At 40.7% G+C, this 18,648-nt stretch overlaps 3 protein-coding genes across 5 annotated transcripts; all 3 read right to left on the reverse strand.

Moving 5' to 3' along the window:
* Nucleotides 1-2,890: 2,890 nt before the first annotated feature.
* On the reverse strand, nt 2,891-4,388 carry LOC121874746 (DNA-directed RNA polymerase II subunit RPB1-like). Of its 3 annotated transcripts, none has more exons than XM_042379031.1 (5): nt 4,280-4,388; nt 4,016-4,105; nt 3,390-3,524; nt 3,147-3,275; nt 2,891-3,110 (listed from the first exon to the last, which is right to left on the reverse strand). In XM_042379031.1, exons 1-5 carry the CDS (start codon nt 4,289-4,291, stop codon nt 2,967-2,969), a joined length of 510 nt encoding a protein of 169 aa, XP_042234965.1. In that variant the 5' UTR covers nt 4,292-4,388; the 3' UTR covers nt 2,891-2,966. The 3 variants fall into 3 exon arrangements, with proteins under 3 accessions (XP_042234965.1, XP_042234966.1, XP_042234964.1); XM_042379032.1 differs by having other exon boundaries at nt 2,891-3,038; nt 3,075-3,275; XM_042379030.1 differs by having other exon boundaries at nt 2,891-3,275.
* A 3,136-nt stretch (nt 4,389-7,524) lies between these two features.
* On the reverse strand, nt 7,525-8,964 carry LOC121874747 (adhesive plaque matrix protein-like). The gene is made up of 4 exons (XM_042379033.1): nt 8,870-8,964; nt 8,578-8,667; nt 7,988-8,125; nt 7,525-7,870 (listed from the first exon to the last, which is right to left on the reverse strand). The coding sequence occupies exons 1-4, from the start codon at nt 8,879-8,881 to the stop codon at nt 7,604-7,606; spliced, it is 507 nt and encodes a 168-aa protein (XP_042234967.1). The 5' UTR covers nt 8,882-8,964; the 3' UTR covers nt 7,525-7,603.
* Nucleotides 8,965-16,272: 7,308 nt separating this feature from the next.
* LOC121874750 (cuticle protein 19-like) lies at nt 16,273-17,767 on the reverse strand. Its single transcript, XM_042379037.1, has 4 exons — nt 17,662-17,767; nt 17,212-17,295; nt 16,664-16,801; nt 16,273-16,548 (listed from the first exon to the last, which is right to left on the reverse strand). Exons 1-4 carry the CDS (start codon nt 17,671-17,673, stop codon nt 16,366-16,368), a joined length of 417 nt encoding a protein of 138 aa, XP_042234971.1. The 5' UTR covers nt 17,674-17,767; the 3' UTR covers nt 16,273-16,365.
* Nucleotides 17,768-18,648: the final 881 nt, after the last annotated feature.

Genomic DNA, 18,648 nt, shown 5'->3' on the forward strand with positions numbered 1-18,648 from the left:
TGGAGGTCAACCATTGATCACCAGCCATCAGTAAACCTTCAGTCATGGGTGGGGGACCAAGAGCGTCCTCCGTCTCACGTCCTTAAAATGGATGGCTCAGTTTATATTTGCACGGTGTAGCACTATTATAAAGTTCTAGTTCTGCGTCCAGGGCCTCGGGCGGTGGTTATCTTGTCTGTGGTCTGTTGCTGTCATCAGAGGTAGCGATTTAAGGTTCATTAATTGCGTAAATACCATGAAATGTTACAATCGTCAGTTGATCCATTAATATTGGTCTCGCATCACTGACCTGACATACGAGTGCTGACGAAAGGGGCTGGTTGTAATACTAATAATATAATGTACAGCTTAAAGTCACATGATGTAAGATATAACTATATGTTTGAGTCATTACGTAAGGCCCGTGTAAACTGTGTTGTAGTTTGTTTGTTGGATGATTGTTGTTCTCTCTTGTTATCGCGGGATACACGACCTCAATATCTACACTATTTTGTTGTTTATTTATGGATTTTTAAAATAAAACTCTTCGTTTAGCTGCCTCAACAGCTCCAAATATGACTTTCTAGTTCAAATTTTCACTGATGGAATTGATTGAAACTACTGTACATGACTAAACCATTTATTTGTCTGCTGTTCTGTACGTGATTTACTCAATGGGGGAAATACATGCTTACAGTGTTATAGCATACTGGTATCTTGCCCATTTTATTGTACTGTATAATTATGTTATTTGTGTTGTTATGAGAGTTAAGTATCAGAGGGTACAGGCGCCCTAGACACATGCACTCACTTATACATAATGTTATTTACCTGTAAGTCCTCAACCACCCCAGAACCAAATCAATTGAGATGTAAGGAAACGCAGCCGTGTACACTCTGGGTCTTGATAGTCCTCACTGAACAAACCCTTACACCACGGATACCGGGACTGACATTTACTCAGTGCTCGTGCCCACAACACACACTAACATGCAATAACTACCTCCATGTCATAAAACATACACAGGCCTTAACTACTTGATGTAAACTTATGTGATACGTCCCTTGTGCCCTTTGTATAGATGTGTGGGTACCAAGATATGTGAACACGCCTGACGCCAAGACTCTGTTACCATTCATTGTACCATTTATTCACATGTCTGTATTACTACATATTATTATAGCATGTTTGATATCTATGCTTATGTCTAATGCCTATGTTCACTTACTATGTCCCGATGTACTATGTCTGTACCGCGCTAGTCGAGTAATTAGAAGACCTCATTTATTGTCCTAGTAATGTCTAGCAACTCTCCTTGCCTAGCTAGCTAACATCCCTCAGATCGGCTTCGGCCTGCCTACGACGAGGAGTTCCTTGTGCTGGCTCCTGTTCCTGTACCGGTTGGCTATCACGCCAAGTCTTGTACCACTTATTGAATATATCTACTGCTCGTGCTCTGGAGTTTGAAGAACCTTGTCTAGGATTTCATCCCACCACCCTTCACTGATTCACTTTTAAAAATATATTGAAATACGTCAAAAACTTGCTTTTTGTATGTACAGGTAGTTGATACCAGACGCTACGCTAATTCTCATACCTCAGTGTTACGGAGAGCTAGTAACTCGACACACTTCATCGTACTCAGTGTTCCAAATTTAATAGAAAATGTGAAGCTACAGACCGCTATGGTAGACCACTTACGGTTTAACTAAGAACCGTGTCTTTTTCCCATTAATCTACATTGATATTTTTACAAACAATATATAATTCAGCTGTTCCACTGTAAAGCTTCGTAACTGGACTTAGATAATTTTAATATGAGTTCAGAATATAAAACTAATTTCATACACAAGTAAGTTGTAGATATTGCCAAGCGGCGAGTGAGTTTTGTCAGTAATTGTACTCTACACTACGTGATATACCTGGTTTATGTGGTGCTTGTAGAGCCGCTTCTCCCTCCGCCCTAAGGGAAAAAATCCTAGTGTTACCTTTTAATATATATATATATATATATATATATATTTTTTTACTATCTATGTCACAATTCTTCATGGTGGTCCTTAAATATTTCATTCTACCTCATCCCTCATTATAGCTGACACACACACACACACACACACACACACACGATAATGAACTAAACTCAGATATATGTCTTATTTTTCTTACCAAGGAGTTGTCCATCGTAATATCATACTTCACTTTATATCGTCACAATCTTCTTCTGTATATTTGATATTTTACATAATTCCACGCCATTGTGTTTTTAAGGCTTCATACAGAGGGAAGTTATGGAATTAAACCTCGGGCCTTTTTTTTACTCGTTATGAAGAACATTATGAGCGTATTTATATATTGGAATATTTCTTTACTTTCGTTGAATCAATTTAGATAGTTCTTTACTTCTACGTCATCAGTTCCTTTATTAATGTAGCCAGTACCTGTATAAACCAAGAAATATGAGATAGGATAAGTCATTATATATTCTTAATGAAGAGCTGTATTGTTACACTGATCCTGTAAACAGTGACAGAGACGACAGGCATCAGTCTAATTCACTGTCTGGGCTGCCACTATGTCGGGAGAGATGGGCCACCTCTCCATATTGATTTCTGACTAACATAGGGTTGACTTACTCTTATAAATATATGCAAAATCCATGAATGAATATTTTCTATGTATTTTTTCCTTCTAAAGGATTGCTGTGGTGATGGTTGTAGTGTCGTATTGCGTGCCTCATCCACCAGGGCTGTAGAGGACTGTTCACCAAGGCGTAGTTCTTACAAAAAACAAGTTTAAACGATTTTTTTTTAGATATTTTTTGCCTTTTATTTTGTAGTAATTCGATAATCAGTTTTGTCATCGTGAGTCGAGTATATAAACATGGTATGTGAGGTTAGGAAACACCTGTTGATGCTGCAGTTTTATTTACACGCTAGATAAATAATTTAATGGAGACTGGACATGTCAGGCGGCGGGACAAGGTTTAGTGGTATGAGGGTGTGGTGTGATAAGATGGTGTGGTGTGATAAGATGGTGTAGGGTGGTATGAGGGTGTGGGGCGGTATGAGGGTGTGGGGCGGTATGAGGGTGTTGGCTGGGGTTTGTATGAAGGCTGGGGTGTGTATGAAGGCTGGGGTGTGTATGAGGGCTGGGGTGTGTATGAGGGCTGGGGATGGCCGTAAGACTGGGGCTTGAAGGTGACGGGGGGACCGTACTCGTGGGGGTACTGAGCCTCACCGTAGTACTCAACCTCAGCCCGGTAGCCGCCGTAGTGGTCCGCCACGTAGGTCACCTGCCGGAGACCAAACATGTTAATTATCTCAATTTATTTGTTGATTAGTGTGTTGTATATTAAGAAAAAAAAATTACTGATTGAATAATACTAGGAAATGTAGAGGCATCTCACCGTCTGTTTGCGACCGTCGGGGAGTTGGACGGTGTAGGAGCCTGTTACAGCCTTGCCGTCAGATACTTCGTTCTGGCCGAAGTCGGTGCCGGAGTACTCGTCCTTCACACCGTACTCAAACTGGTACGGCATGAGCTGTCAGTGGGAGAAGTAATATGACCATTACAAAACATCACAAATCAGCAAAGTTTTAAATATTTACTTTTGGGAACAACCTGTTGCACTGACGTCATACACCTCCCATGTAATCTCACTCATATTTGTATTCTGTATCATGAACACCTCAATACAACTCCATAAATCAGGACTTTGTAACATGTGTATAGAGGAACCACCCATAATGTGCACTGTAACATGTAAATTAAGGAAACAAACCCACATGTCAATGTATTTTGTATTCGGTGCATTAGGTAACAGCCCTATATATCGATATCTCTCAAACTTGAACAATAGCAAACAATACAAGACGTGACTGTACTGTAACTTGAACGTTGGGAACCTCATTACAAACTGGTCATGTAACGCACATCATGTAGTATATCATTATACTGTACTGTCATTACTGTGTAACCTGAACCACGGTAAATATGCTCATGTATCACTGTACTTGGTAACATGTAACTTACCTCCTCGTAGGTGGGCTGGTGGTTGGGTGCGGCGTAGCGGTCGGAGGGGGCAGCAAGAGCCACGCCCACCACCACTAATGTAAAGATCGCCTGTAGGGAGGATATAGATCACGTCTGCATTAGTTTACTATATATGCTAACCAAAAAAGTAATATATTTTGAATTAAAATATCTTTGTACTCGTAATTTACAAGATAAACACATCTTGAACTGCTGTGTGAATTGAAAAGTTTGTATAACTATTAATAAGTCAGAGAGCACCACCTTGGTCCACATGTTTCCGGTGAATGAGGGGAGATGACGAGCTTGTGGAGGATGTGGAGTGAATGATGGTAGACGGACGTTGGTGTCTACTTATATATGGGTGGTGGAGGTCGACCATTGATCACCAGCCACCAGTAAACCTTCAGTCGTGGGTGGGAAGCCAAGAGCGCCTTCTCTTTCACTTCTTGAAAGTGAAGGGCTCACTTTAGTCTCGTGTGATTGAACACCATTTTGAGCTCTAGGTCTCCCTTCGTGGCCTCGAGTGGTAAGTGACGTATAATTTTCTTCGGAATTTGTAGTATAGGTTTCACTAATTACTGTCACTAACTGCAGTGTTTCCTCTTGAGTGAAATTGTCTGCGAGTCGTTCGGAGGACAGAGACCCCTCGGAGGGAGGGAGGGAGGGAACTCCTTCAGAAGCGAAACTAGTGATGTGTGTTTTGGGGTCACTCCCGCAGGATCATGCAGTTACGTATAATACTAGCCAACTGAAACCACCAGGTTCCACGTTCTGACTTTTTAATTGTATACCAGGTCAACAGTTTCTTGAAATTTTTAGATGTCAACTGCACAGCATTGATCTCCCATTAAAATACCATGTAAAAATTTTCTGACCACGAGTTTTCACTTTTATTTTTTAAAAGACTTGCCGGTATATATCGGACACTTCAAACTGGTGGATGTACTACAAATGTGGCTTAGTCTTTTATTTATCCCAACGTTTTTATTTATGTGCCATTGTTGAACCAGACTTTGTTGACTGATAGAGGGCAGGCTACTGAAACTTACACAATATTGAGTCGTGTATTCTACGTGTTTTAGGTTGCTCAATTCTTCCCTCTTTTTGTATCACAACAAACTTGGAAAGTTGTCCTGAAATATAACTTAAATATACTCAGCGTGTTAAATAAAAATTGAGAAAAAGCTTCGTTGGTTGTACAGATTCATTGTTTTAGGCGACAGTTTTGGCAAAATATAGAATGCGAGGAATTAAACTATAGGGGACACCGACCTGTTACCCCACCGATATTGATCGTACATCAGTGACCTGACCTACTGGCCATCTAGAGAACCTCTCTTTAATGAGTGTAGGGTGACGTATATGGCCAGGTAATGTGTGACTGCTATATAATGTGTTATGAGTGTAGCCAAGTACTGTGTGGCGATTTTTTAATGTGTGACGTATGTGGTCAGGTAATGTGTTGGGCTGTAAGAATTCATGGTCTGTTAACAGCGTCAAGTCCACGTTAGATGTTGTGTGGTAATCACTCCTCTGGCTGACTGATGGCTCTCACCCTGGTTGTTATTACACTAGCTGCCGTGTAAGATGCTGGCCTCCCTGATGACCAACAAGGCCAGTTTTTGTGTGTAAATAATTCACATATGTTTGTTACTGTATGTATTTATTTAGTTTGTATTGGCTATTTATGATTCTTGAAACGTCAGTCCTTGAGCTCGTTCTCATACACACTGCGCTATTTTCCAGTGGTGTGAGTTCAAACGTTATCTTCCATGTGTACCTAACCTAACCAAGTTACAGTAACAAATAAGATTACTAATAAAGAAGACTCAAAAAAAAGTTTTATCAATCTATAAAAGTTCATTATGAGTTCTTGTGGTTCTGCAGACAGTTTGCAACATAACGTACTGAAGTATTCTAAGCATCTCACGTATCCTTTCTTTCTGTTTATCAAAAGTTGCTGCCACTGATGGAGCAAAACATAATTTTTTGACATAACTTCAAGGAAAATGTCAAAGGGGCTTTGATCAGGAGAACTAGCGGATAAGGCGGCTGGATAAACCCGGGACCGACTTGAGTGAAAATCATAATAAACTTTTATTCATCGTGAAGTCGTTCTTGGCCTCTACTTCACGGGGTCAAAATGCCAATTAAGGGCTGTTGTGATCCTTGGATCTTCAGCCCTACACCTTGAACATCTGGCAGCAGTCAAGACATAGCCGCTGTTCTTATCTTAAAACATGTATAATCATCACGTCATTTGTGGGATCCATGGTTCACTTAATTTTATCTTAGTAATGTGAGAAGTTTTAAGGATTCACGTCTTTATTGAATCCGGTATAGAATCATATTATCTGAAGAAACTATGAAAACAGTTTCTTCAAAATGTGATGGACTCTTCACTACTGCTCAGTGTTAGCTGGAACAAGTAGCTAAACATTTATTTTAATTTCAACTATTGTTCTAAGTTTCGCATACTAAATGAAGATGCAGGACGGCACTATGGAACATTACGTTGAGTGTAGTGGTTCAGTTCTCTCATATTACCTGTCCTGATTTCTGTTTTTTTTTGTGTGTGTAGGTAATGTTCCCTCGGTGAAGAAACAGTCATTAGAGTAGTTCAGAAATACACCCTTTTGTTATTGAACCAGTTTCATAGATTTTTTTGTTAGCTTCCACCGGCAAAAAAAAAAGTTGACTAATACTTAACCCAAAACACCACCTACTGTATTACCAGAATATCCCTTTGGTTAAAATACACCTTTTCGTGGGGGTTTCAGAAATGAACTCGCATCATGATTCCATTATGTTCAAAATTACACCCTAACAACTTAAGTGGTAAGTTTAGTAATACTCCATTTGCTATACCACATTATTCCTCGTCCCTGATACCTCACTCACACTGTTCCTGCACCAGAATACCAATATTATCGCAGCGCTTAAACACTCCAGCTTTGGCTATCATGTCGGCAGTAGTATTACCTCCCTCTTGTTATCCTCATGCCTGTGTACACTCTTCAAGCTCCACCACCTCTTGAGAAACGTCCATATACGCTTGTGTTATATGAGACTCTCAGCTGCGAGAGACCCTTGTGTCAATGGTAGTTACTCGCGTAGAACAACTATTTTAGGGGTTGATAGCGAGGACTGTACTGTTGGGAGATCTATAGTCAGGGTTGTCAGTGGTGGTGTGAGAGACTGAAAGAGTAATGAAGGAAGGCTAGTGAAGAAAAGGCTAAACGATTGTATTATTCACATATTTTTCATTAGTGAATCGATAGAACTGAAATATGAGATAACGACTCACACACACACACACACACACACACACGCACACGCACACACACACACGCACACACACACACACTTTATTATTGTTTTTAATACAACTTTCAAACTATTAAAACATATTATTTTAGTTTTTTTATGTTTTCCTCCATGAAATTTGACCTTGGAACTCTATACACCTTTATTTCAGTGTGTAACGTGAGGTTTTGATACACTGGTTGATGCTGCAGTTTTATTTACAATACAAACATAATTTAGTGGGCACTGAACATGTCAGGGGGGATAAAATACAAGGTCTTAATGGTATGAGGGAGTGGGGCGGTATGAGGGTGTGGGACGGTATGAGGGTGTGGGACGGTATGAGGGTGTAGGTTGGTATGATGGCGCGGGTGTGTATGAAGGCTTGGGCTGGTATGAGGGCTTGGGCTGGTATGAGGGCTGGGGATGGCCATAAGACTGGGGCTTGAAGGTGACGGGGGGGCCGTACTCGTGGGGGTACTGAGCCTCGCCGTAGTACTCAACCTCAGCCTGGTAGCCGCCGTAGTGGTCCGCCACGTAGGTCACCTGCCGGAGACCAAACATGTTAATTTTCTAAATTTCTTGCTTGGTTTATGTATTGTGATTTAAAAAAATAATCATGTTATAAAGTGAATAAGATTAAGACATATAGAGGCATCTCACCGTCTGTTTGCGACCGTCGGGGAGTTGGACGGTGTAGGAGCCTGTCACAGCCTTGCCGTCAGATACTTCGTTCTGGCCGAAGTCGGTGCCGGAGTACTCGTCCTTCACACCGTACTCAAACTGGTACGGCATGAGCTCCTAGATGGGTAAATATTGACCTGGCTATAACATGATTCCCAAACATAACCAAAATTTGTAAAGTGTAATCCGAAAGTGAACCCATTTTCCCTAAATAGCACTTATGCACTGTAGCCGAAAGTGACTTGCGTGTCAGGAAGTAAGTCTATGTGTACAGTATGGCATGCACATCGGGAAAATCAAAGTGTCATCACATTTATAACATAAGACACGTCCTTCTCAAGTTACTCTAGTCTTTAATATTTACGTTAAACAATAACCTGTATGTCAGTAAACTTTAAACATATACTGAACACGAGGGAACACCTCCCTATTTCACTGTGCATCGGGAATCGACCCCATATCTCACTCTACTTGTGTACACGAAGGAACAATCCCATATATTCCCGCACATGTAACGCACGTCAGGCAACAAAGCAATATATCACTGTACTTGATAACCTGCATCTTACCTCATTGTAGGCGGGCTGGTGTCTGGGCGGGGCGTAGGAGTCAGAGGGGGCAGCGAGAGCCACGCCAACCACCACCACCACCAGGGCCGCCTGTAGAGGGATGTAGGTCACGTATAAATTATTATAATACATATGGTCAACAGTGTCTCATTATTTACTTAACTATAATTTCATTGTAACGTTCGTGCTCTTGATTTATAACATCATACACAAGAACTGATGTTTATCGTGATATTTGTATAAATGTGAATTATAAAGAACATGTAGCTATTGAAAAGTCACACACAACCACCTTAGTCCACATGTTTCTGGCAAGTGAGGGAAGATGAGGAGCGTGTGGAGGATGTGGAGTGAATGATGGTAGACGGACGTTGGTGTCCACTTATATATGGGTGGTGGAGGTCGACCATGGAGCCACCATTGATCATCAGCCATCAGTAAACCTTCATTCATGGGTGGGGAGCCAAGAGCGTCCTTAAAATGGATGGCTCAGTTTAGTCTTTCACGATTTAACCCCATTTTTAAGTTCTAGATCTCCCTCTAAGGACTTAGGTTGCTATCTTAGGTGGCTATATTTAGTTTTCTTGTCGAGTGAAGTAATACAAAATGATTTTGTTTGTGCAACGCGTAAAACCCGGAGTTGTCTTGTGAGATTTTTAATTAGGTTCATTTATCTGGTTGATGAAAGGTGATAGCCCTTGTCTGGTCTGGCTTACAGTAAGATATGATGAGACTCAATAATTATATATATATATATTTTTGAAGTTTATTTACAGTTGTTGTTTTTTGAGAACGGGGCATTTATTCTATGTGCACGAGTATGCCTTATATAGGTTTCTGATCTGTAGAACATAATCTGAAATGCACTTACGTAGACACACACTGACACGCCCACAAACGTACCCTGCCCCACCCCCCGAGAGATTTTATGCCATGGTGTAGGACTGTTAGTGGTTAGTTCCTTGAGACCAAATTTAAAGAACACTATAAGGATGTGTTACCATATGCAGATATAAGCCAGAGGTATTTAAACACCTCCTGTCACATCCCTGGGTTGACTACCATGACATAACCATTGGCTGGGAACGCTCTGTTTGTTTTCCAAGAAGAAGCTTTCACGTTTGAACCATAAAGGCGGCGTTCCTTGTCACAGCCATTGTATACAGGCTATTTTGTTGTCACTATGGGATAAGATAGACCGTGGTTAAATATCCCTGGTATATGTGCGAGGACTTGTAACCACCAGCAGTAGGGTAAAGTATCTCGTAAAAGCTGTCGATGATTTGTGATTATTTTCTGGGGTTGAGTTAATTGGTATTCTTAGAGGGCAAATGGAAAGATAAATGGCTGAAATAGTTTTGATTCATTTATTTTTATTTATTATTATTGTTTGTTGACTTTGAGGGAGTTTGTGAATTTTCTGAGATTATCTTGGACGAACGTTAGTGGTGTCCGAAATAATACTATGATAGTGAAGGAATTATTGGCTTGAATCGTCGTTGTTGGATTTTCTCTTAAGTAAATGATTTAATCCAGCCAGAACCCCTCTCCCTTCCTTTACCACCTTACTTCCACTTCCATATATTCTGTATTGATTGGTTCCACTCCTTCACTCCCTCATACCTGAAACGCATCATTACATCCACTTTATTTTCATTCACACCAAACATTAGTTTTTTCCTTGTCTCCCATCTCAGTTTATCATCAATTACGTTACTTTTGTTAACATATACTTTTATATGTCTTTATCAGTCATTCTGTATTGGTTCATCTATCTATATATATTTACCTCAATCATCAGTCTAGTTAGTAATCTATCCATCTATGTCTATATCGGTCTGTCTTTATCCATCAGTCTATCTATATTTCTATCTACTAATTTATTTATATCTGTCTATCTAACCACTTGTACTGTACAAGCTGTTTATTATAGAAATATAATTTTCACTTCTCGTTTTCTGACAAGATTTTCCATTATTAACGACTGTTCACTGAGTATCTGTTGCATTATGAGAAGAGCCGTAAGCTCCCTCAGTCTCATGGTATTGGATCAAACCAGAAAACTCCCTGAACAATGTATTGTATCATATCAAGGCGGGACCTGCAGACCCTGACCAGCGTGCCAGTCTCTTTAGTGTTAGCAAGGCCGAGTTGTTGTGCAAACATATTTGATTTCAATCTTGTGTTCCAGGTTTAGCATAATAGCGTCTTAACTCTCGGGGTGTGGTAGTTGATCTATAGTGTCTTAACTCTCGGGGTGTGGTAGTTGATCTATAGCGTCTTAACTCTCGGGGTGTGGTAGTTGATCTATAGCGTCTTAACTCTCGGGGTGTGGTAGTTGATCTATAGTGTCTTAACTCTCGGGGTGTGGTAGTTGATCTATAGCGTCTTAACTCTCGGGGTGTGGTAGTTGATCTATAATTGTCTTAACTCGGGTGTGGTAGTTGATCTATAGCGTCTTAACTCTCGGGGTGTGGTAGTTGATCTATAGTGTCTTAACTCTCTGGTGTGGTGGATGATCTGTAGTGCTCTTAACTCTCGGGGTGTGAGTTGATCTATAGTGTCTTAACTCTCTCCGAGGTGTGGTAGTTGATCTATAGCGTCTTAACTCTCAGGGTGTGGTAGATTGATCTGTAGTGTCTAACTCTCAGGGTGTGGTAGTTGATCTGTAGTGTCTTAACTCTCAGGGTGTGATGATTGATCTAGATGTTTTTGCTTCAAATTGTGGTAGTTGGTCTGTAGTGTCTTAACTCGGGGTGTGGTAGTTGATCTATAATCTTAACTCTCAGGGTGTGGTAGTTGATCTAAGCGTCTTAACTCTCAGGGGTGTGGTAGTTGATCTGTAAGTGTCTTAACTCTCGAGGTGTGGTAGTTGATCTATAGTGTCTTAACTCTCCAGGGTGTGGTGAATCTATAGCGTCTTAACTCTCAGGTGTGGTAGATTGATCTGTAAGCTGTCTTAACTCTCTCGGGGTGTAGTAGTTGATCTATAGTGTCTTAACTCTCCGGGGTGTAGTGAGTTGATCTATAGCGTCTTAACTCTCGGGGTGTGTGGTAGTTGATCTATAGTGTCTTAACTCTCGGGGTGTGGTAGTTGATCTATAGCGTCTTAACTCTCGGGGTGTGGTAGTTGATCTATAGCGTCTTAACTCTCGGGGTGTGGTAGTTGATCTATAGTGTCTTAACTCTCGGGGTGTGGTAGTTGATCTATAGTGTCTTAACTCTCGGGGTGTGGTAGTTGATCTATAGTGTCTTAACTCTCGGGGTGTAGTAGTTGATCTATAGCGTCTTAACTCTCGGGGTGTGGTAGTTGATCTATAGTGTCTTAACTCTCGGGGTGTGGTAGTTGATCTATAGTGTCTTAACTCTCGGGGTGTGGTAGTTGATCTATAGTGTCTTAACTCTCGGGGTGTGGTAGTTGATCTGCATGAAAGTGTGTTTTCTCTGCCTTATTTTATCTATAAATTTGTATGGACTTTCTATGTATTTGTTGTACAGTATTATTACCGGGGTATTACCGTAATTATTATTGTTATTAATACGGGAATTATTATAATTATTATTATTATTACAGTATTATTATTATTTTTTAATTTTTTTATTATTGTTGTTGTTCTTGCTGTATATAATTGTTACTATAATATTTTCTTGAATATTGTTATCAGACGCGATTATTTGTACTATTAGTTTTTTTTCTTCTTAAGTAATACTGAATGTTTGTTAAGGAAAAAAATCAAATTTCTCCCCAAGTTATCACCAATCAATCTATTCTTTGCCTCCTACTATGTCTTATGAAATTTTGACCATTCGCGTGTAGGAAATCACATCGTGTGTCTGGTCACTGTTTCCCAACCTGGTGCCACAGCCTGTTTGTCTAGTTGGTGGTGACCCTTCACTGTGTGAGCCGAACCCCCGTGGCCACGAAACACTCTTGTGCTACTCCGCTTTGACCTTAGCCTTGAGTCTCTCACGAGTTGATTCCAAGAGATTGACCACGCGCCCGACAGTCACAGAGGCTTTACTTACGAACCGACCACTCATGTAAGTGGCTGTAACTATAAACTAGCGGCTGTTGAGGCTGAAATTTAAAATTATTGACTCTGGGGGCTGAACTCTACTAACTTTCCAAGTCCGCCACTATCTGCTCCGCGTAAATCGTTCACAAGCTCGGCCACACATCCGTCGCAAACACAAGTGGCTGTAACTTCCGGAAATAAGAAGAGAAAATCAGAATTACCGACCTAATCTCAGAGGCTAACAGGGAGTAGTATACAGTGCCAATGACCGAGGTTCTATTTCAGTTTGTTCTCGTGAGGACTGATTCCTAAAACGGACACGGACGACCGTAAGGACACACGGATGGAAGATCAGGATGGCTTTTTTTTTGTGGCCATGTTCTTCTCGCTGCCTTAATTGTGTGTGTGTGTGTGTGTGTGTGTGTGCTCCTAGAACTTATTCCTAAACTAAACAAGGACAAACCTGAACTTAAAACAAGAGAGACTCCCGCCATGTGTAGCAAGTCGACAACAACTGACGTGATCGTATTGTTTATGTTAATTTTGTGAGTAAATGCTAATTTGTGGGCCTTCCTCCCTCCCTCCCTCCCTCCATCCCTCGTGGTAAGTTAACATTATGTATGCATGTATGGCCGTGCTAAGGTAATACCTAAGACACAGTACAGTAAGTTAGTAAAGTGGATTTGTTGACTGGAAAATCATTGTGCAAGCATTGATAACTGGCAACCATTCTATGGCAACGACAACCTGTACAGTCGTGACGGAGTACACTTGTCTCTCGCGGGGGTGAAGACGTTGTCTGCATCCCTGGAGCGTGAAATTGTCACTCCAAGGGGGGAGGGGGGGTTCGCCAGTAGAGAGAGGTCAGAGTAAGTGGGAGTCAAAAAACAAGCAAGTCCTGGGGAGTAAAATTGATTACCCAGAACAAGGAGTGAAACAGGACCATGGAAGGGTAGGTTTAAATGTATACTATACAAACAGTAGGAGCGTTAGAAATATAATAGACTTGCTGAGAGCGGTGGTGGACGAGTGGAACAAGCTTAGCAACTTTGTAGTAAGTGCTGGAACGCTGGAAAGTTTTAAAAGGAGGCTAGATAGATTCATGGATGATAGAGAGTGGTAGTAATTCTCGACAGGAGCTACCATGCACAGGCCAACCGGACTATTGCAGACTCCTTATTTTCTTATGTTAACCCATAAGCAATGTCAAAAGACTCTTCTCCCACACTTCTCCCACACATTCGATTCCACACACGCATACACGACTGTGCAGTGCTCCCTCATGTCTGCATGACAATTTCTCTGGCCGTTTGACGACCTAGTTTTTGAATCAGCCCAACCCTTGAGGACCTTGGGCCAAGAATACCTTAGTGTAGGGGAGGTGAGGTGAGGTGGTGGTAGGTGTAAAAAAAGAAAACACGAAAAGTGGGGATACCGTAATAGCTGTGTAGTTCTCGGTCAGCTCACGTGGCGGCGCTACAGTCGTGGATCTCCTACCACACAAGACAGGTGGAAGCTGATATCTTACACGTGCATAAATTAGCATGAGCTTTTTGGAGGGTTTATACCAATAGTAATTCATGTAGAGTATGTCTTAAGTTTATAAAAAAAAAAGTAATTTATCCTCAACAGTTTGTCTGCCACATGGTGCACCAGCTAAACATGGTGGCAGGGGAGAGACAGTCAGCTGCTGGAATTTTTTGCTCATTATAAATGGTACACCTTATTAATATATCATTATGAAATTTAATTCAGATTTTGGATTAACATTTGGGGCTCACTCATCGTTTAGTTATACTCTTTTTAATGGGTGTTTAATAAGTGTGTCGGGTTTCCACTATTTTTTATGACTTTTGATGGATTAATAAAATCAGAGAATATATAAAGAATTCATTGTAGTGGCAGGTGAGTAAAATTATCGGCCCGGGTGCATTTATTGTTGCACGAAATAATTTGGTAGATATTTAAGATCTGTATACAAAGTCCCTTCTATCTTAACTCAGTATATTGTGAGTGTGTGTATCCTTTACTGAAGCATTACTTGTTACGTCTTCAGGTGTTAGGCTTTGTTTTATTCTCATTGACTTCCACCATCTCATTGTTCCACCTGTTCCTTATAATCTCTATTGTATCTCCTTGATCCCCTCTGCACACACCTGACGTAAACACATTAACAGCCGGATATTTGTAATTTATATCATTCCTTTACCAAGAAGCTTCTCGTCTTGATACTATCCAGTTCATATCCGTTAAATTTACTTAAACATTTACTATATTTTGGTCCTTCTTCATTATATTGGCTATAGATGTCAGTGTATATTCAAGGAATTTATCTGAAATGTATCATTACCTCTTCTTACGATTATATTTGAAAAGTCGATCGCCATCCTCACTGATAGTCCCGGCAATTTTTCAGGTTTGTTGGCCAGCTCCACGATGCCTTCACTGACTGGATGCCCCAGTCCGCTTGCACCATGTAAATAGTACTCCACACTGCACCCTCGGTCCACGGGCACCACTTAACTCTTCACTAACGCAGCGTTTAATCAGTCCTTGTTAACCCTTGATTATATTGTTAGCTATTTCAGTCAGGCGTATGATCTATGTTCTCCTTTCCTGAATGACAAATTGGGAGTAATTCTTTCCCGACCCGCTCACCCTTCATGTCTAAACCATTTCTTTTCTTGTTTCTGGCAACACGTTAAACATTTTGGATATGTTACATTCTTAAGACAAATCTTTACGACCTCTTGAGCTCATGTGTGAAAGTACAGCACTATAGTACACTAAAGTACTGGTAGTAGCACCTCCTCTTATGTGAGTTAAAACGTACAGCTATTTTTCTTGGTAATAAATGCAGAGCCGTCAAGAGTAACCTGGTTTTAAAATGAACTAATTGCATCATGCCAGTAAGTCTCACTTTCACTTGCAACTCCTAAAACATAAGCATTTCTTTGTGACTGCATAGTTTTAATTGCTGCAAATTATATAATAAAGTATTGCAAAGTCTGTTCATTTGAGAGAGAGAGAGAGAGAGAGAGAGATTGATGTTGCAGGTCGACACCAACCACCTCGTACAATTTGTAATTAATTACTAACTCGCAAATTCCTCTCCTAACACTTCATACCACAACTCACTTCTTAAATCCCCACACACACACACCCTGCTCCACACACTCTCACTGATTAATCTGTGGAATATAACATAGATAATACCCAGTATGAGTTCGCCCTTGATCAGTTTGGTTTCCGCTCGATAACTCAACATAAGTTTCGATGGATTGATTTACATTTTGGTGTGTTATGACAGGGAGAGTTCAGGGTGATGTACAGTCCCCTTCACTATTGCGTTTACAGGGGCTCGTTAGGTTTTGTGCAGTGTGGCAGCCTTGTGTTTGTTTACATTCGACAGAAGGAAACTCGCAATAGTAAACATACTATGGAATCAAAATAAAACAATATTCAAACGAATATCTCAATATAATGATTTGTGGAATGTTTATATGACGAGCCCCTGTAAACGCACTAGTGAAGGGGACTGTACTTTTCCCGATGGCTCTTCTTTAATTTGTAATGTCTGTAGTGCTTAATATGTATAATCCTGTGAAGATTTCATTTAATGGTGTATAGATAATGTTCCCACGTGACATAGACGATTGGTAAGGATTTAATATATCGGTTAATGATAACTATTTAATTTCAATATATACACACAATACAAAAATAGTTTGATATATGTTGAACATAATTTAAGAGTATTGGGGGGTTTTGTTTAGTTGTATGTTGGTGGCTGGTATGAGGGCTGGTAAGAGGGCTGGGGTGGCTGGTAAGAGGGCTGGCCATAAGCCTGGGGCTTGAAGGTGATGGGGGGGCCGTACTCGTGGGGGTACTGAGCTTCACCGTAGTACTCAACCTCAGCCCGGTAGCCGCCATAGTCGTCAGCCACGTAGGTCACCTAAAGAAGACCAACCACAAGTTTTAATTAACATAATTTTGATTTGCACAATGGTGTTATGATGGTCGAAAATACAGGCAGTTTATTTCAGTGTATGGTAACAGTATCAACTTACCGTCTGCTTGCGGCCGTCGGGGAGCTGGACGGTGTAGGAGCCCTGGACTGTGTTACCATCGGATTCTTCATTCTGGCTAAAGTCGGTGCCGGCGTAGTCGTCCTTCACACCATAGTTGAAGTTGTACGGCTTGGGTTCCTGTGTAGATAAGACACATTAACTCATACGTATTTTGAGATTGTCGATGTATTTTGTATTCTGTATATGTAAGATTAGGATTCAAGATGTGTGAAGCCCTTGTATTACTTGTGTCTTCTTTATTGTCACTTTCTACACTTTTCTTGCGTTATTCCCGTACTATTCCCTTCCTTGCTTGAAGTTTCTTTATACCTTTATTCAGCCATGACATAGAGAGACAAAGAAAAAGGTGAATAGCCAAATGTACAGTTGTTGTTATTGTTATTTTTCAACAGTTGAGTTCGTTATTTTCATCCCTGTCTAAGGAAGGTTTGGTGTTAGAGTGTATTAATGTTACTCAACACTCTGGGTCTTCCAGCACAAAACACAGGCAGTTTTTACACCAAACTACTGAGTGGGAGTGAACTTACCTCCCTGTACTGCTGGTGGGGAGCTCCGTACAGGTTGTCTGGGGCGGCCAGAACCACGCCCACCAATACCACAACCAGGGCGGCCTGTGGGGAGAAGAGTTTGGTCAGTAATTTTGACGCTACCAAAGTTATCGCTTCAAATCATTTTCTATTTTAACATTTTCTGGAGAGGTAACACTAGTGGTGCTTTGTTGACTTTTTTCACCGATTCTTTTGAGCGTTTCCGCAAGTTGTCTTTTAGATCAAAATCTGAAGTAACTAAAATATTTGGTTGAGACAAAAATATGCATGTAACTTGGAATGAACAAATCCATCAATTCTGATGTAACTTAAGAGAGTGACAGGTTCTTAAACTTTCATGTTCTAGACAAAAAATGTGATGTAACTCTTGGTGAAAGGTCGCACATCGTCAGACATGAACCGATACTGATAACTTGTAGAACACAGCACCTTAGTAAACATCTTGAGGAGGAGGAGGTCGGGGTGTGAATGATGACAGCCATTCCATGTGCCACACTTTTATACCGTGAGGGTGGAGCTCGACCTTGGCACCGGATCGAGAGTGCCAACCCGCTCACACACTCACACTGTAGGGCAGTTAGAAGGGGCTGGAAAAGCAGAGTCATGCAGCGACGAATATGGAGTAAGGTCGCGTGAGAGGGAATTGTGGTAAATGAATACTGTCTATCGTAAACTTGAAATTCCTTGAGAAATTGCCTTCTCCCGACCTGTAATTGGTGTGTGTGTGTGTGTGTGTGTGTGTGTGTGTGTGTGTGTGTGTGTGTGTCTCGTCCCTGCACTTCCGCTTGTTACGTTATTTTCCCCCAATCAAGGGAAATTTGCCGGCAGTTTCCTCCTGACAGCCTGATTCCACGCGTATGCCCAGGATTTTTGGGATTGCATAAACCAGCATATTATTTTCTTGTCAGCACTGCAACTTTACTAGAATCAGCATTTACATTGTGTGTGTTTACCTGCCTACATCAGTACTTGCAGTATACATTTTTTCAGTTATAATTATATGTTTTTTGGGGGGATGATTTCTGTTCAGCATTAGAAGATTGATATTCTAGTCTGTGAAATGAAGTTAATATTTCCTACTGATGGTGATTATTATTATTTTTGTTATTATTTTATTAATATTATTGTCATTATTTGATATGGGTATTATTGTCATTATCATATTCATTTTGTTGTTATTTATATCGGGTGGGTCACTTGCTACTAATGACGTTACCTGGCACTTTCACTTGCGTTCTCGGGTCAGCAGGAGGGGAGGCGAAGAGAAAGGAAGGGAAGAGGAAGAGGCATTAAATCTACCCTAAACAGATACAAATAAAAATCGATCTCAGGAATAGTTGAACTGTGAATAAAGAAAATAAGACCTAATTTCTCAGGCTTTTTTTATAATTAATACGAAGCTTTTTTACCATTGTA

The sequence above is a fragment of the Homarus americanus genome, unplaced genomic scaffold (assembly GCF_018991925.1).
Source record: "Homarus americanus isolate GMGI-L3 unplaced genomic scaffold, GMGI_Hamer_2.0 scaffold40841, whole genome shotgun sequence".
Lineage (NCBI taxonomy): Eukaryota > Metazoa > Arthropoda > Malacostraca > Decapoda > Nephropidae > Homarus > Homarus americanus.

Bases quoted from the DNA above. Each gene is read 5' to 3' on its own strand.
- LOC121874746 (XM_042379030.1), bottom strand. The intron at 3,525-4,015 runs GTAAGTTACATG...TCCCACTGACAG, and splicing joins ACCAGCCCACCTACGAGGAG to CTCATGCCGTACCAGTTTGA. The intron at 3,276-3,389 runs GTGAGATGCCTC...GGTCTCCGGCAG, and splicing joins CCGACGGTCGCAAACAGACG to GTGACCTACGTGGCGGACCA.
- LOC121874750 (XM_042379037.1), bottom strand. The intron at 16,802-17,211 runs GTAAGTTCACTC...TTATCTACACAG, and splicing joins CCCACCAGCAGTACAGGGAG to GAACCCAAGCCGTACAACTT. The intron at 16,549-16,663 runs GTAAGTTGATAC...GGTCTTCTTTAG, and splicing joins CCGACGGCCGCAAGCAGACG to GTGACCTACGTGGCTGACGA.
- LOC121874747 (XM_042379033.1), bottom strand. The intron at 8,126-8,577 runs GTAAGATGCAGG...TTACCCATCTAG, and splicing joins ACCAGCCCGCCTACAATGAG to GAGCTCATGCCGTACCAGTT. The intron at 7,871-7,987 runs GTGAGATGCCTC...GGTCTCCGGCAG, and splicing joins CCGACGGTCGCAAACAGACG to GTGACCTACGTGGCGGACCA.